General features: G+C 37.7%; 1 protein-coding gene across 4 annotated transcripts in view; it reads left to right on the plus strand.

Annotated features, from left to right (window-relative positions):
* Ttk (TTK protein kinase) overlaps positions 1–16,065 on the plus strand; it is a 42,238-nt gene extending 26,173 nt beyond the window's left edge. For all 4 annotated transcript variants that reach the window (XM_010617842.3, XM_010617843.3, XM_010617844.3 and 1 more), the window contains exons 14-22: positions 1,824–1,910; positions 5,607–5,764; positions 5,896–6,047; positions 7,161–7,285; positions 8,569–8,649; positions 12,871–13,047; positions 13,367–13,451; positions 13,756–13,853; positions 15,686–16,065. In XM_010617842.3, coding sequence (XP_010616144.1) covers positions 1,824–1,910; positions 5,607–5,764; positions 5,896–6,047; positions 7,161–7,285; positions 8,569–8,649; positions 12,871–13,047; positions 13,367–13,451; positions 13,756–13,853; positions 15,686–15,766 — 1,044 coding nt within the window. In that variant the 3' untranslated portion in view covers positions 15,767–16,065. The remainder of the gene's footprint in view (positions 1–1,823; positions 1,911–5,606; positions 5,765–5,895; positions 6,048–7,160; positions 7,286–8,568; positions 8,650–12,870; positions 13,048–13,366; positions 13,452–13,755; positions 13,854–15,685) is intronic.
* The last annotated feature ends 1,735 nt before the right edge of the window (positions 16,066–17,800 follow it).

Genomic DNA, 17,800 nt, shown 5'->3' on the forward strand with positions numbered 1-17,800 from the left:
TCCATAAAATAGAGGAGAAAAAGCCACTTACCCATAGAATAGTTGTGAGGGTTACATTAGTTAATGTGTGTATCACTTAAAGCAGAATGTGGCACTTCATGTATAATGAATTTTGGCAGAAATTGTTATTTAAATAAAACAGCAAAAATTAGTAATTACCTATAAAACCAATTGATGAAAATACTGCCAGGAATTAGAGCAGTGGTTATTAGGCTGGGGGGGGGAGGAATGGGGGGTTACTGTGTGGTGGGTGAAGAGTTTTAGTGTGTGGTAATAGAAACTTGGGCACGAATGGTGGGGATGTTTGCACGGTGATGTGAATGTACTTAATGCCAATGGATTGTACTTAAAAATGATTAAGATGGTAAATTTTTTATGTGTATTTTGCCACTATTTTAAAAATAGGCACCAAAATTAGCCAATAGTAGGTTATTTTTACGGTGGAAAGAGTTTTGAGACAATACAGTAAATTATACAGGAAAAAGAGATGATCTAGTTTAATCCAAAACACACTAATTGAGCTATTACTCACTGCAGGCCCTGTTTGGGGCCAAATCTACAAGATGAGTCAGAGGTGGCAAGAGCTGGTGGCACCTTCTCAGGGAGCTCAGTGCAGGGACCTGCTGGGCCGTTTAGGTTTTATCCTAATAGGGAGGGACAGGAAGCTGCGGTAGAGGTTGAAGCAAGAGAATAAACCGGTCTGATCTGCATTTTGAAAACTGGCCACAGAGAAGAGGGTACAGTGAGGGGGTGTGGATGTCCCCCGCCAGAAACAGAACCTCACACTGATGTACTGGGTTAGGATAAGATAGAATTCCTTTATTTCAAAAGCTGCCAGCAGCGAGGAAAGGACTTCATCATACTGCTTTCTTCCCAGAGAAAAGTTTGAAGCTTAAGGAAGAACAGAGAGGACACAGAAAAGGAGGCAGCGGAGAACTGTGATCAAATTAATGTATATCTATCGAAGCCTCCTGTTTTCTGATGGGAAACTTATTTCATGACTCAGCAATGTCTTTTAACCCTAGAGATCAGAAAAATTAGAATCCTGGGCTGGGACTCAGTGGCTCCCTGGCAGAGTGCTTGCCTAACATATTTGAAGCCCTGAGCTGGATCCCAGCACCACCAAAAAAAGTGGTGGTGGGGGATTAGAGTCCTTTATCACAAACTCTTTATGCTTCAGCTTTTTTATTAACTTAAAAAGAAGGCCTCTACACCATGTGTTTAAAGCATTTATAGGCACTCAGATCTTCCACCACACAGGAAGCGGTGGAAGGGCAGGTTGTATAGTTCATCAGCTAAAGGTTTGCTGAGGAAGGAGGCGCAGTTTGGAGAAAGAAGTAACGTGCTAAACACTTCTCAGCATGGATGAGGGTCGTGTGCACTGAGATGTGCGTTTGTTGGGGTGACCTGGGGCTCTCAGTACGTTAGCACGTCCTCCCTTTGTGATAAAAGGCCAAATGAGAAAAAGAAATAGAGCTGTAATTTTGTGTTTATGTAGTAAGAGGTGTGAGGGAAAGATGCAAGAGTGACAGTTTACGAGTTTGCATGTTTGTTTTTAAGTGTTATTTTCTTCTTCAATTTTCTATTTATGTTAATGAGTAAAAGCCAGTTAAAGGGGGGGGAGAGCTTAGAAGCTTGTCTACATACTAATTTAATAAGTTTATTTCTTTGATTAAAGTATGCAGAGCACATTCTCCTTTTAAAATAGTGTAACATGTCACATTACTTTAAGGTAATTTTAAAATTGGGCACATTTCCCTGTATGAAATGCAAGCTAGTTTCTTAGGCATATTCTTTGAACTTTTGTATATTTTAATTTTTAGATTGCAGGATCCTCAAATGAATGCATTTCAGTTAAAGGAAGAATTTATTCCATATTAAAGCAGATAGGAAGTGGAGGTTCAAGTAAGGTAAGTATTTTCAATATTTAGGAAACAAAATATTTTGAAATTTTTTTCTCTCTCTTTTGCTTAACTTCTAGGGGCCTGTGTTGTCCTAGAGCTGCAAAAAAGTCTCACAATGCTCTGATCTACTCTTCCTCCTCTTCCCTCATAAAATGTTGGATCCTGTTAAACCTCACTGTTAGTTCCAATCTCAAGCCTCTCCCTCCACTGTGTGGCGCTCCCAGATTTATTCTGTAATAGTACTCATGTTGACGTAGTGTGACAGTTGACCGTGGTGTATTATCACAGAAGAAACTTTCTCAAAGTGAATCCGAACATGATGTGAATTACTAACATGCCTAGGATCACACAGCAAAGATTATGGATTTTGTTCTTTTGTGTGGGGGTTTTTTGGTTTTTGTTTTATTTCATTTCAAAATGCATCAGTAATAAATGTTTCTTGGATTAGATTCTTTCCTAAATTCATCTGAGTTCTGAATTGATATACTTGCACCTTTCCTGAAGGTGGGCACGGTGATACATGCTGGTAATCCAGCACTCTTTGAGGCTGAGGCAGGAGCATCACAACATGGAGCCTAGCCTGGGCAGGTTAGAGAGACCATGTCTTAAAATAAGAAAGGCTGAGGATGTAGCTCAGAGTGAAGACTGAAGGATGCCTTCCTGAGTGCTCATCTCCCAAGTAGGCTTTTGGTCTGGCAGCCTGTTCCACTGTCACAGCGTATCTGTTCTCCAGGTTTAAAGTGTCGCTCTCAGTCATCTGTCGTCACCACTGCATGGCTATATATGTGTGTACCCATGTCTCCTCCGATTCTCTCGTTATATCAAGGTCAAATCGGTAAAGTTTTTGTATGGATGGAAGGAGTCTTAAGCACTATCTGTATATAATATTTGATTCTCATTCTCTTAAATCTGGTAACAGTCAGATTTTTTTTTTTTACTTTGTCACTCACCAAAACAACCGTTTTCAAGGTCACTAATAACCTCCATTTATTTATTTGAGACAGCGTCTTGCTATGTAGTTTAGGCTGGCCTTGAACTCACAGCAGTCGTCCTGCGTCAGCCTCCCCACTGCTGGGATTATGGGTATGCACCACCATGCCCAGCAATAACCTCCACATTTTTGCTAAATCTAGTTCTTAGCTTTGATTTTTAGCTTACTTAGTATTCTAGACAGTTGGCTTGCTTGCTCTGTCTCTCCCAAGGTTTTCCCTCCTCTTGCTCCTCTGTTTTCACTCCCAATCTGGCCTTTCCTGTTCAGTCTTCTTCACGTATCAGACCCCAGTAGCACAGTGTCTAGGACTGTGTGTTTGTCCTCTTTTCTTCTCTAAACTCACACATCCCCTCGGTATTTACTTTCTTCCATCTTTGTGGCTTTCACTGCAGTGTGTTGCTGGCGGTTTGCCACCTTGTTTTTCCAGCTAAGGCTTTTCCTTTGAATTCCAGGCTTATCTATCAAATGACTGCTCTGTATCCCTTTTGAGCTCAGAGGCATATAAAATGCTATGACCAACTTTGAGTTGTGCTTCAGTCTTTCCCATTTCTGTAAGTGGCAGTGCCACTCTTCTAACTGCTTGACCAAAAAGCAGTTAACTGGTTCGTCTTCTCATTACACATCCAGCCAACCAGCAGATCTTCCTGGCTCTAGCTCCAGACGTCCCCAGAATCTTATTTTTCCCAGTATTACGACTTTGGCCGAAGCAGCTGTCGTCTTTTCACTTAGCTTATTACAGTGGCCTCCTAATGAGTCTCACTGGCCCAGTCCCTGCCCTTCTGGTCTGTTTTAACACAGCAATTACTTCTCCAGATCCTCATGTCCTAGCTCAAGTGTCTTCTCCATCAGATCTTCCCTGACCTCACTCTAAAACTGCCCCCTCGCAGTCTCCACTGTTCCCCATTCCCCTCCTTGCGTTTTCTCTGTAGCTTAACTTCTAATATTTCCTGCCTATTTGGTCTGTTCTTTATGTCCCCTGCACTTGAATGTGAGCTCGGTGAAGAAAAGAGGTGTCTGTTGTCTGCTTTACACAATGGTATTCACCGTACTGGCCAGAACTACCTAGAGTAGAATGAGGACTGGATTCCTTTGTTGAATGAATGAGATCCCTCCCTTTGCTGTGCTCACTTGTTATGGTGATAATGCAAAGCAAAGGCCGTTGGCCTTATTTTAAGATTTATTATAATTTTCTAAGGCATGTTAGTGGCATATTTTCAAAGGATGAAGAGTAGCCCTAATGGTGTGCTAAATATTTTTTACTTGGTGGCTAAAGAAGCTGTAATCTTTCTTAAATCAAGGCCCAACTGATAAAGCTATGCCTGGCTCCTATTTTCTGAGTTATTTTAACTTATTCAATTTAATTATTGTGATGGAGTTGGGAAAAATCAGCATGCATCAGAGAAAGAGGGTGAGTTTAGCTAGTTACCAACTTAAATTGTATTAAAACATCTAGAGCAGTCATGAAGTAGTAAGATCTTACTTAATCCTGTCAGTCATTGCCCTGATGTAGCAGACTACTTTGACGTATGTGAAAGTGTCCACTCTATTTTGTCCTGAATGTCTTTAACGATGAGAGCAAACATGTGCCGCGCTCCAGACGAGCAACTGAACCCGTGGAGATGTCGGTCATCTTGGTTCCCTCCGCACCCTGTGCAGTAGGTGCTACTGACAGTGTTCAGCACTTGGGAGGCCGAGGAGCTTGCCCAAGGTTAGACTGCCGGGCTGGGTGGAGCTGGAGAGTTTGAATGCTGGTGTTTCCTTGTAGTTTTTAAAGTTGTGTGTTTGTACGTATGTATGCCTATGGTGCTTTCTATGATGCTTATGTTATATTATGATAAAACCTATTTCATTGTATGACGATACCGCCCCCAACCTTACTGAATGGCATTCAGATACGATGTAACCATTGAGGGTTTTGGGTTTCAGTATTGAACCCCACCACAGTAGAGATCTCAATCCTTTAAACTTGAGAGACTGCCTACATTACATAGAATGACTTTATGTTGCTGTTTTTTAAATTCCTTTTGTCTCTTTCACTGTTATTTTTGCTGCCTCTATCCTGTCACTGTTTTATGCCCCACCTCCCTCTAATTTGCTGTGTCTAAGTAAAACCAATAATTTTTTATAATGTGTGTGTGTGTGTGTGTGTATATACACACACACACACACACACACACACACACACACACACACACACACACACACACACACACACACACACACACACACACACATATACATACATATACATACATATATTTAATATTCTCCCAGCACATGAATGAACTGGTCAACAATGGACACAATGGAAAAAGCCACCATCTAGGAAATGACTTACCTGTTTATTATAGCCTTAGTCATAGCTGACACTTCTGAATGTCTTTTTTTTCTACATTATTTCAAACCTCGTTAAGACATACTAAAGAGTTTTATGAATATATACCAAATTAAAATCACTTTTCTTATACATTGATGGAAAAAATATGTTTATACTTTTGAATTATTGAATGTTCATTGTCATGTGGTCAGAAATGGACTATTAATGATTTTTTTTCTTTTTTGCCTTCTGTATTCAAACCAGGTAGAGAATCTTAATGTTTCATGTCAGTAGGTCCTTCAGAATTTTCTCAATCTAAAATTATTTCTGATCCATTTGGAATAATTGTGTTAGTGGTGCATACTGAACTTTTTCTCTTTGTTGTACTATATAGGTATTTCAGGTGTTGAATGAGAAGAAACAGATATATGCTATAAAATATGTGAACTTAGAAGAAGCAGATAACCAAACTATTGAAAGTTATCGGAATGAAATAGCTTATTTGAATAAACTACAACAACACAGTGATAAGATCATCCGGCTTTATGATTAGTAAGGCTCTCTTTTAATTTAAAAATAAATAAAACTTTTGGGCCATAATTTTAGATGAATACTTAGTAACTCTTACTGTGACCTAGTCATTTCTTGTTTTATTGCTTTTATTTATTTGTTTTTAATTGCAGTGAAATCACAGATCAGTATATCTACATGGTAATGGAATGTGGAAATATTGACCTTAATAGTTGGCTTAAGAAGAAAAAGTCCATCAATCCATGGGAACGCAAGAGTTACTGGAAAAATATGTTGGAGGCAGTACACACAATACATCAACATGGTATTTTGGAGTCTCTCTGTATATGTAAAGTTAAAATATTTGTCAGTAGTGTCATCTTAAAGAAATACACCTACAGCTTTACTGGCACCTTTAATTAGATGATCTAATAATCAAAAGTGTATTTAAGATAAAGGAACAAATCCATTCCTTTTTGATTTTTGGTAGTATCTCTATTGAGCCAAGTCCCAGCTCTTTAATTACATTTTATTTAAAGATAGGATCTTTCTAAGTTGCCCAGACTGGTCTTGAACCTGCAATCTTCTTGCCTCAGTCTGCCATGGTGCTGGGACCCATGTCTGCCACCATGCCCGGCATACTCATTTCTTAAAGCACTGTAACTCAAAATATAGGACACAAACTCAAGGTCCTATATGCATAATGCAAATGTACCTTTATCGGTGTTAATGTATTCTGTGATCCTTATCTCTAGATGCTCATTCTGTCGATCTAAGACTAGGGTTCATCCAGGCATCCTGAAAATGTGAGATGTTTACTTCCCTCATCCTCCTAGTGATTTTTGTGTTACATGTCCTTTGTGAGTGAGAGTTGTTGGTTCCATTCATTCATTCCACAGCTCCTTGCTCTTGGTTCTTTTTAAAGTTTTTCTCTGCCTTTTAAAATAAAACAACAGTTATCCTAGATGACTGTAATTTATCTCTTCACTCTCTTCTTGTAATGTAAAAGGCCATTTGTCAGTGGTCACGTCAAGGCTATGGGGATGGAAATGTCTGAAGTGCTCAGCGCATACTATCTGGCAGTTGTAATCGCCATTCTCTGCTGGGCAGTGAACAGCAGTGGGTAGATTCTGAGGCCAGACTGCCTGGCTTCAAGTTATACATTATCTTTTAGGCGTTGTGTTGTATCCTTGAACAATTTACTTAAACTCAGTTGCCTTGCTTTAAAATGGATATAATGATGGTACTCACTTCAGCATTGTTATGAGAATTAAATAATCTATTATTTAATTCACTCATACAAAACTTAGAATGGTGACTGGCTCCTAGCAAAGTGTATGAAACTGTTTAATTGGGTTGACAGAGTAACCACATCATGACCTGTAGATTGTGACATTTTTTTTCCGCAGAGAATTTTACATTGTGTTTTTATTTGAAGGCATTGTTCATAGTGATCTGAAGCCTGCTAATTTCCTAATAGTTGATGGAATGCTGAAGCTAATTGATTTTGGGATTGCAAACCAAATGCAACCAGATACAACAAGCATTGTTAAAGATTCTCAGGTAGGATTCTGATGGTCAGGCACAACACCCTTGAGTTCAGTTCCTTTGTTCCTTTACATGTGTGATTTTGCCCGTAGCTATGATATTTTCACTTACCTTGTGAAACAAAAGATTTGAAATCTTATAAGAACAGATATTATGACTATAAAAAAAGATTGAAAACCATGGAACTATGGTCAGTACATTTTCAAATACAAAATCACCATCAGATAGAAATATATCCAGTAATTTTGAATGATTTTTATATAGCTGAGATAGAGAAGCAGTTGTACCTGCCTTGGAAATCACATTGGTCTTGATCTGAAATCGACTTGAATGTCTACCTCAGAGTTTCGTGGTAGCAGGCAGAGAGGGAATTGTGGTTACTTTTTTTTTTTCTGTCCATGAAGATTATTTTTATTCTTCCAGAGAAGAAAGTTTTTATTACTTAAATCAGAGAAAATAAATTTTAAGAGGCCCTTCATATTGGAAATGCCATAATAAATACTGTACTCAGCAAGCATTTTTATTGTTGGATTAGCAAACTAGAGAAATTATCCCATAAAAGCTAAAACAGTGGCGCAGAAGTATGACTGAAAGATAATCTTGATTGGCACTAAGATGATGTATTCCATGTAGCAGATTTCAGATGTGAAAGTACTTTAATCCTAGGAGTAAAACCATACTGTTAAGAGAAACACATAGGGAGCATGTCCTTAAAACAGTTTGAATTGGTAGTCATTTCTTTTTACATCCAGTGTATGGCTGGACTCTGGTTTATTACAGGGAAAAAAAATATTGAGTGTATTTCAGCACAAAAATGAGTGATAATCATTTCTTCAAAGTTTATGGCCATTAATGAATTTTAGTTGGACATTGGAGAGCAGATAATACTATTTGTCCTCTATAATTTTACAAAAAGCACAGCATTCTGTATGTGTTCTTTTTGTGTGGGGGGGGTGTTTTTTTGTTTTTTGTTTTGTTTTGTTGTGTTTTGTTTGTTTTTTGGTACCAGAAATTGAACTCGAGCCTCAAGTCAGGTGGCGGAACCACTGAGCTAAATACCTGGCCCAAGCACAGCATTCTGAAAGTAATCTGTTTTCTGATTCTGAAACCAATTACTTTTGCTCCAGTTGTGATTTGATCTACAGCTTAATGGTGTTGACATGTACTGGAATTTTTCAAGTACATCACTGAAATCTATAATTAACCTAGTTTCCAAGAATCTGGCATGTACATTTTTAAAAATTTAAAGCCAAATGAAACATTTTCATTGATTTGTGTTCCTGTTCCTTGACAAATAGGTTGGTACAGTTAATTACATGCCACCAGAAGCAATCAAAGACATGTCTTCCTCAAGAGAAAATGGGAAATCCAAGTCCAAGGTACTGAAAATATTTCATTTAATTGGCACCAGTAAACTTTTCGCATAAATTTAAGTTCTAAAACTTCATAGTTCTGTACTGTACAGAGATCTTGCCTTTTTAAGAAAATTTTCATGGGATTCACTTTCACTCTTTTTTCTTGACTTAAGATTATTCTTTTGATACGTTGATCCCTCACTGTGCTCCTGCAAGAAAGTCACCTAATCCTTGGAGGCTGAAGTAAGAGTCTTCCAAGCTCAAGCCCACCCTAAGCAACTTAATGACTTAGCAAGACCCTGTCTCACAATTTTGAGACAAAAGCGTACATAGTGAGATAGGAATGTAGCTCAGTTGGAAGGCCCTGGGTTCATTCCTCAGTAATGAAAAGAAAAAGGGGAGGACACATCTAGGATACCTTTTGAGTTTAAAATTAAAGGGAAAATAACTGATTTGAACACCTGAAAATAACATTGAATTGATATCCTTTGAAGGATTATTTCCTAATGCTTAAATGTACTTCATTTATTATTTGTTTATAATTTCTATGTTTCCAGGTATAACTAGAATATGTAAATTTTACCTTTACCTTTCACCACCTCAGTGAGCTTCGTGGTAGCCTCTTTGGTGTCCCTTGTTGGGGCCTTTCACTGTCATGCCGCCTCAGGCCCTCAGACTAACCCTCCTCTATAGCCCTGTGACCAAGTGAATTTAAGCACAAACTGTATCCTGGGGACCCCCTCAGCCACCATTAACAGTGAGAGATATTACTGGTTGTTTCCGGTCATTGCCTTCTTGATCTGTTGGTGGATTCTGTTTTTCTTTTCCTGGTGTTTTCTTGTTTATCCATTGACTTTGCAAATTTCCTCTGTTTTTAGCCTTTTGTGTTTTCAGCTGTCTCCAATTCATTGCTTCTGTCGAGAATATTCTTGAGTATTTTCTCTATTGCTGATTATCTGTTTTGAAGGATAGCTTTGCTAAGTAAGTTAATCTGGTTTGGAAGTTATTTGCTTTTAGGGTTTGTAATACTTGAAGCTCTTCTGGCTTTCAGGGTTTGTGCTGAGAAATCTGCTGTGTTGCTAGTTGGTTTACTTCTTTAAATAATTTTTTGTTTTTCTCTGGCTACCTTTAAAATTCTGTGGATTTGCTTTTTTAAATATCTGTGAATTTAATGAGGATCTACCTTGGTGAGCTCCTTTCATCATAACTGATGCTCTGTAAGCGTTACTTGTATTTTAAATGTTTTCCTTTTATTTGGGAAATTTTCTTGTATAATTTCTGTAAGCATGTTAGTGGAGCCATCTGTGGTATGTATCTTCTAGTTTTTCTCTAACGTAGCCTTAGATTGCTCTTCTTATGTTCATCTAGTAGCTGCGGGATAGTCTTTTGTTCTCTTATTTTCTTTTTGGCTTCTTTGGGCTCTTTGTTGTATCTATTTTGTTCTCAGTATCAGATGCTCTGTCTTCATATTGGTCATTCCTGCAGTCTATGAATTCTCTACTGTTTTTTATTTTAGGTATTTCTGTTTGACATCTTTTCAAGGATTCCATATCCTTCTTGAATGTGTTGTTCAAATTTTTAATTGTTTCGGTTAGCTCACCCATTTTTTTTACCTATTTCCCCAAAATTCACCATAGGAATATTGAGTGTAATTGCTGTGAACTTTTGGTTCATTTCCTCTTTGAACTCATTAATTTTCCTTCATCCCTTCAAAAAACCTTTCATAGATTTCTGCTTACTGGTATTTGTTTTCTTCTCCCTTTGTGACCCCTTGGTTTGCCTTGGGAGAATTGGGGAGGGTTCTTTGGAGAACTTCTATTTCCTTGTTTCCCAATTCTCCTACTTGTGTCTGTGTTTGTTTATATAATATAATATAATGTAATATAATATAATATATAGTAATGCATTGTAATGCTTAAAGTAATATATTAATATATACATATTAATATAATTTAAATTATATATGACCCCCTTTTTTGGAGGGGGCAGGTTACTGCAGGCTTGGGACTAGAGGAGTGGGGAGAGTTTGTGGCTTGGATGGAGATAATGTTGCATGTAATGCTTAGTAATATATTAATATATACATATTAATATAATTTAAATTATATATGACCCCCTTTTTTGGAGGGGGCAGGTTACTGCAGGCTTGGGACTAGAGGAGTGGGGAGAGTTTGTGGCTTGGATGGAGATAATGTTGCCTCGCCGTGGATAATTTTCAGCTTTGTATGCCCAGTTCTAGTATTTACTCCTTCTGTTATTTACTTTAAGGGATTTCAGTCTATCCCTATGTTTTGCTGAAAGAATTGCTTGTATTTTATAACAGCATCCACAGATGCAGCCGTACAACCCTTCTGTGTGATGTCCTTCTAGTTACACTTCCCCTTTATCTATTCTCTAAGCAGCTATGCCTGTTGTGGTTGCTTTGCTCTGAGGCAGGTAAGGTGGGGTGGGGAGAACGGGAGGTGGTTGGATGTGTAGTGTTAGACACTAAGGGGAGGTTTGAAGGGGAGAATGGTGGATGAGAAGAAAAAATTGAGGTGGGGTCTGATTTATTGGAGTACTTTGAGTTGACTTGAAGGTTTAGTACTGAGTTGTCAAGGATGTTTTCTGGGGGCAAGGGTGAGAAGTGGAAGAAAGGGGGTTCGTTTAGTGATTGAGGAAAGCTACGTGATTATCAGAACTTGCTGATAGGGAGGACAGTAAGATATGGAAGAGCCAAAGGCTTAGCATGGGGCAAATTAAGTAATAATACTAGGGAAGATAGGAGTGACTATGAGGGAGCAAAGTTGGGGAATTGAAAAACTTAAGAGGAGAAGTTTACATGGGAAAAGAATCAAGAAATATGTCAATAATACAGTGTTAAAGCATAAAACTAGGTAAAGAGCAGAGATAAGAGAGAGAACCTAGACGGAGGCAATGAAAGAACAAATATACAAGAGTAACGACCTAATAGACACATGGAACCGTAATAACATGACCCCACATTACTAAATAACTGTAAGAAACATTAAAAACTTAAACCAGTAAGATGTCTCATGGGAACACAGTAGATATTCCGATGAGACACGGCTTATGTGTTTCCCAAATAGCTTCTTGGCCAGAGAGTCTAAGTGCTCACACCCCAGTAATTCCTCTGATCCCTCCACTGCAATAATGACATTAACTCAGACTCAGGACTTCTTTCTGCCAGGCATTCTTGCAGAGTTTGATCTGGTCCAAGTTCTTGGGTTAGGAATTCTTGCTGTCCTGCTTCCTGGGTGTGATGGTGGATTTGGCAGGCAAATTCACTGGCACTAAATTGTCCGCTGAGTCAGGATTATTCCTATGAAGTTGATTCAGCTACAGCAGTAAGAGGCTAATTCATTACAATGGTGTCTGTCAGGGCTGGTTGAGAAAGAGCAAACCCTGTTTTGGGTCTCCCGTTAGCAGTGGGAACACAGCACCAGTGTGAGCCTCCATTCCTGTGTGTGACTCAGGCCTCTCACTGTAGGAACCGAGTCTGCGTACGATCGCCAGTGCCTGCCTCTCAGCGGGACTCCCCCAGCCTGCTCTCCCAACTGCTGCAGGCTCCCGTGACTGACTGTACTTCCTTATCTGCTCTGGGAACTTGGTATTGTGAAGCAGCCATGGGCTGTTCTGGGACCTAGGTTCAAACACTCAGCCTTCCCTGCAATGGCATTACCAGCTGTCCTTGAACACTTGTACCACCGTCACTCACCAACTGTTGACTCTGGAGGTCCGCTTGGGAAGCAGTGTCTCATGTTCTTCCTGTGGTCTCCAGCTGCTTAACTCTTCTGGTCCTGATGTAGCAGAGAGGTTGTTAGTTTTACTTTGTCTCCTGGCTGGCAACGCACCAGCCACTGTTGGTGACACTGTGGCCTCCTCTGGCATGGTCCACCTCCTCTGTATCTCTTTATCCTATTTTCTTCTCCTCTGTCAGTTCCCTTATGGGTTCCATGTGTCGTCCTCTCATTTTAGTTCTTCTCTAAGCTGTTGTTTTCTAGATTCTAGGTACTGTCCTGGTGAAGTTGAGTTGCTGGCTTTCACTGCTGTCCTGTTTTGTCTCCAGTGAAATGCATCTCTTAATAAAATAACCAAATATAGGGAAACTAGAAAAAAGTGTTTGTCATGTAAACTTTCACAATCTGCAATTTAGTTGTAATTTTATAATTGTGATTTTAAGTAATGATATTCTTACATTTTATGTTAAAATAATCAACTTATTTGTTTGTTTTTCCAACTTAGATAAGCCCCAAAAGTGATGTTTGGTCCTTAGGATGCATTTTGTACTATATGACTTACGGGAAAACACCATTTCAACATATAATTAATCAGATTTCTAAGTTACATGCTATAATTGACCCTAATCATGAAATTGAATTTCCTGATATTCCAGAGAGAGATCTTCAACTTGTACTAAAGGTAATATTAATAGTATATGGATATAGAAAGATAATACTTTACATAATTAATCATTTGCTTAAAAGAAATAGCTGAAACAACTGGAGTTATGTGACTGACTTAGATATAACTGACCTTTTGAATTGCTGATTAAACTTGATTTTTATCATGCTTAGTTTACTTTGAAGGTGTTTCAAAACAATGCTTGGGGATTTTGCAAAACTGTATAAGTTAGGTATCTAGAAATCAACTTCTGTAATTTAATGCAATGTACAAAAGTATTTTCTTAATGTCTCATAAAAAAATTCTGATTCATATAAAGTAATCTTTATCTTTATAGTGTTGCTTAGTAAGGGACCCTAAACAGAGGATATCTATTCCTGAGCTCCTGGCACATCCATATGTTCAAATTCAGACTCATCCAGGTACTACTTTAAAAATTGTTTATTACTAGATTACTACCAAAAGCAGCCTGTTAATTGTAACAAAAATAAGAATGTGAGTTGGCTACTCTATAAAAGTTGCTGTTGTACCAAATAATAAAGTAAATACAATTGCCTTTCTTATGTAATTGCTCACATTCACCTGTACTTGACCAGGATAAGATACTGCAATCAGTGATAAATTATAAGAATGCCAATTATTGTACTAGTAAATAGAACGTGTTTTCAATGGACTTGTGTTTTTCTTATCAGTACCAATGTGTTGCTGATTGTGTTTACTTGATAGGTAACCAAATGGCTAAGGGAACCACTGATGAAATGAAACATGTTTTAGGCCAACTGGTTGGTCTGAATTCTCCCAACTCCATTTTAAAAGTTGCTAAAGTAAGTATGTCTATTCTGTACATTAATTTTCAGTAAGTCTTCATATAGTTTAGTGAGTTAGACACCTAAGTAGGTAACCCTTTGAAAGTTGGTGTAATCACTACATTAGTTATTGCATTTCTGTGTCTAGATACTTAATGTGTGCTTTTTGACAAGTACAAATTTGTTTGATTTATATTTATTTTGAATATAGCATATTTCAGAGTAGATTGTCATATAAGGTACATCCAAAGGATTGCTTTCCTGTCTCAACTGGAATAAATTTGACATAGGAGTGTCTTTGAAACCACACTGTCTCAATACCATTCTAAATGTAGCTTTTGAATTAATTTCTATTAAGTCACACAGAAGTTACAGTTTTTGTAATGTAAAGCTTCTGTAAAGCTATACATAGCAATTATTTCCCAAAGCACGAGTTTCAAGCTGTTAAGCCTCCCAATACCTGTTTATATTTATGCATGGTTTTTTGATTTCCATATCATCAAACAGTCATTTTTAGAGCTTCATGAATGCTTATTGACCAACTAGTTTAATTATCAAGCAATTATTAATTATACATTTTAGTTATCACATCATTATAAAATTATGGGAGCTTGAACTAATGACCCTCCTTAGCTCTCTGAGTAGGGGTGAAGTCAGATTAGGTTGCTAGGAGCTTGGCCACATTTCTGCCGGGATTTGTTGTCTCATGGCCAGTCAGTGGCTTTAAGAGTTATAATTGCTCTTCATATTTTTGTGTTTTAAATTTACACTAGAACTTTTTATATTATTATTCAGAACTTTATAAATAAAATGAAAGTGGATTAGTCACCTTTATCACTGAGGTTATGTATTCCTTAAGGGCAGAGAGATCTGTCTTTATAAATTCGTTGTTGGCTGAGCCTTCAATTTTTTTTATTTTCTTAGAAACATAAATTTCAATATACATTTGACCCTTTTATCCATGGGTTCTACATACAGGTTCAGATGTGGAACCAACCACATTCTAGGTCAGTTCAACCATAGATCAAAAATATTCCAGATTTTTAAAAATATTTCCTGTGTACTAACAACATGTTTTTTCTTGCATTTACATTGTATCCGATATTGTAAGTAATTTAGAGACCATTTAATGTATGTTAAGAGGATGGTGTACATGTATGCAAATATTACTTCATGTAAGGGTCTGGAACATCTGTAGATTTTGTTATCTGTGGAATGGAGGTACTGAAAACAGTTCCAGGATACTAAGGATGATTACAGCTAATTGTACTTACTTATATAATACCCTCTTCCCCTGTAGTATGGGGAATTGACCCAGGGTGCTGTACTATTAAGCTATATCTGCTGCCCCTTTTTATTTTTTGTTTTGAGACAAGAGTGTCGCTAAGTTGTCCACATGGGGCTCAAACTTGTGATCATACTGCCTCAGCCTTCCAGAGTGCTAGGATTACAAACATATGCCACTATGCCCAATTTATAATACTTTTTATCGTCTTGTGTTGATTCGTTTAAATGTCATTAGAAAATATAAAGTTTTCTAATTTACATATAGGAATTTAAGCAAGTTTAAGAAAAAAAGGGTTCAAGAAAGCCTTGAAGATTTTTATATATGTTTATTAATAGCTATGTTTTATTTCTTTTATGGAAAGATTAAGCTACATTCCATGATAGCTGATTTTAAGGATAAAGTAGGTGTTTAAAACTCTTACCTCCAATCATTTATACCATAATTTCCCAATTATACAAACAAGAAATAAATGTATTATATGTAGAATAAGCCAGGTAACCTTTACTAAATTGATAATACATTGAACTAAAAAATTACAAGAAATGTGTGTTTCTAATTTCAGACTTTATACGCACGCTATAGTAGTGATGAAAGTCAGGATTCTTCATCCAAGACTTTTGAAAAAAAATGGGAAAAAAAATGATACACCGGCACTCATCACATCACTGTCGAATAACACTATAAATATATGGGACTGTTATACTCTTGATTCTCTGTGGAAATCTACTCATGAAAACAACTTCATTCAGAAACGTTACTGGCAAAAAAATGAAGTAATTACCCTCAAAAGAAAACTAAAAATAACAACCATTAATTGCACTGTGTACATTAAATTGTAAAATTGTTTTCTCTGTTTTGTGCTTTCCTGTAAAGCTCGTTGATTTGATAGCATTCACACTTGGAAGAGTGGGTGGGCAACTGAAATATATTTTGGAGTACTATGTAAATAAAGCTTTAAAGCATAAACTAATACCAAAATTTCCAAGTTGTCACATTATTTTCTCCAGGCAAATACATTATTGGCAGGGTGGCAGAATTCTTAATATATAAAAATTGTCTGAAGGGGAGACTCGAGAGACCTTCATAAATGAACTTTGAAAACAAAACACCCAAAGGGTTTGAGTTCCTAGACCCTCATGGTGTATGGCACCAGAGTTTTAACGCTGTGTGTGGCTTGTGTCTTTGATCCTGCATCGTGCTTGACTTTCTCATGTTCAGATTGGTGTGCTAGATTGTGTCGTGTGATTTTGTAGGACCTGCCCTCACTGAATGCCTTGTTTGGTAATGGGTAATTATAAATATGGCTCTGGAGGGTTTTTTTGTTGTTTGTTTGGGGATGCTCAGGGTGGAACCCAAGGCCTTACACATTAGAGGCAACCTGAGCTACATCCTTAGCCACACCCAGACTCTCTTGACTGAATCTAATAGTTTAAAGGTACAAATTTAATATCTCTCATATGAACATCCAAAAATTTGAGAGCCACCCTGACACCATACACAGTAAATTTTATAACTGATCCAGGTGAAAGACTGCGGTCAGAACACAAGCACACTAAAAGTACTGTGTCAGATTCTCTTTGGGTCATGTGTATAACATATTCTTGAAAGACAAGTTTGTGTTTATTATGTTTATTATTTGGGTCACGTCCCCAAGAATTTTACTGTGTATGTGCAAATATTCCAAAATCAGAACAAATCTGAAACATTTGCAGTTCCAATCATGTACTAATGGATATTCAACAACCTGTATTGCCACATGGCATTTTTTTTTTCTCAGTTTTTAAAAGAAGGCTTTGATAGACTATTCTTTAAAGCAGTTTTAGATTCACAGCAAAGCAGGACATAAAACAGTGCTTTTGTATGCTTTGCCTCCTGTATCGGCTTCCCCATCCCCAACATGCACACACAGTGGCTCATTAGTTACCGTCTGTGAACCCACATCATCCCAAGCCCGTAGTTTACCTTAGGGTTCGCTCTCAGTACTGTACGTTCTGTGGGTTGGGATGTGTTCAGTGACGTATCTATTCAGGGTGATAGAAAATTACGATGACTCTTTTTCTGTTACTGTAAAAGACACCTTGCCTTTCATACCCCTCAAATTACTCCGCACTTTGAATACATGTATCCCATCACTTTTGCCACTTCAGAAGCAGTTCTGGAAGTTGTCTTTCATGAGCGTCTTCAGTTGCACAGTGATGGCTGCCTTCGTGTCCTGAATTGACCTTCCGTGATCCTTTCTCCCATGGTAAAGAGAAGTTGTGTGGTGCCACATCTGGTGAATAAGGTAGATGAGGACACAGTGCAGTGTTTGTACGAGCTGCCTTTCTGTTGGATGGCAGTCGGCAGCAGTATGCACTGTACTTTTGATCGCGTCTATTAAAGAGCCTCAAGTGCCACTCAGTAGACGTGGCAAGAACAATGGGATATGTTTGAAGCAAGGGTGAGTATTTTAAAGCGAATAAATGGCAATCTGTCTTTTACTGTAATAGTTTTTTAATTTAGATATTTACCATATTTTTCGAACACCTCTTGTACCCTATTATCATATAGAATAGTTTTGCTACCCCACGAACCCTCAGTGCTTTGTCTATTTATGCTTTCCCCTCCTCGCACTGAAACCTTGACAACCACTAGTCTTTTTACTCTTATTTTTTATTTTTTTTACTTCCCAGAAATG

The sequence above is a fragment of the Fukomys damarensis genome, unplaced genomic scaffold (genome assembly GCF_012274545.1).
Source record: "Fukomys damarensis isolate Sample0158 unplaced genomic scaffold, DMR_v1.0_HiC HiC_scaffold_27, whole genome shotgun sequence".
Lineage (NCBI taxonomy): Eukaryota > Metazoa > Chordata > Mammalia > Rodentia > Bathyergidae > Fukomys > Fukomys damarensis.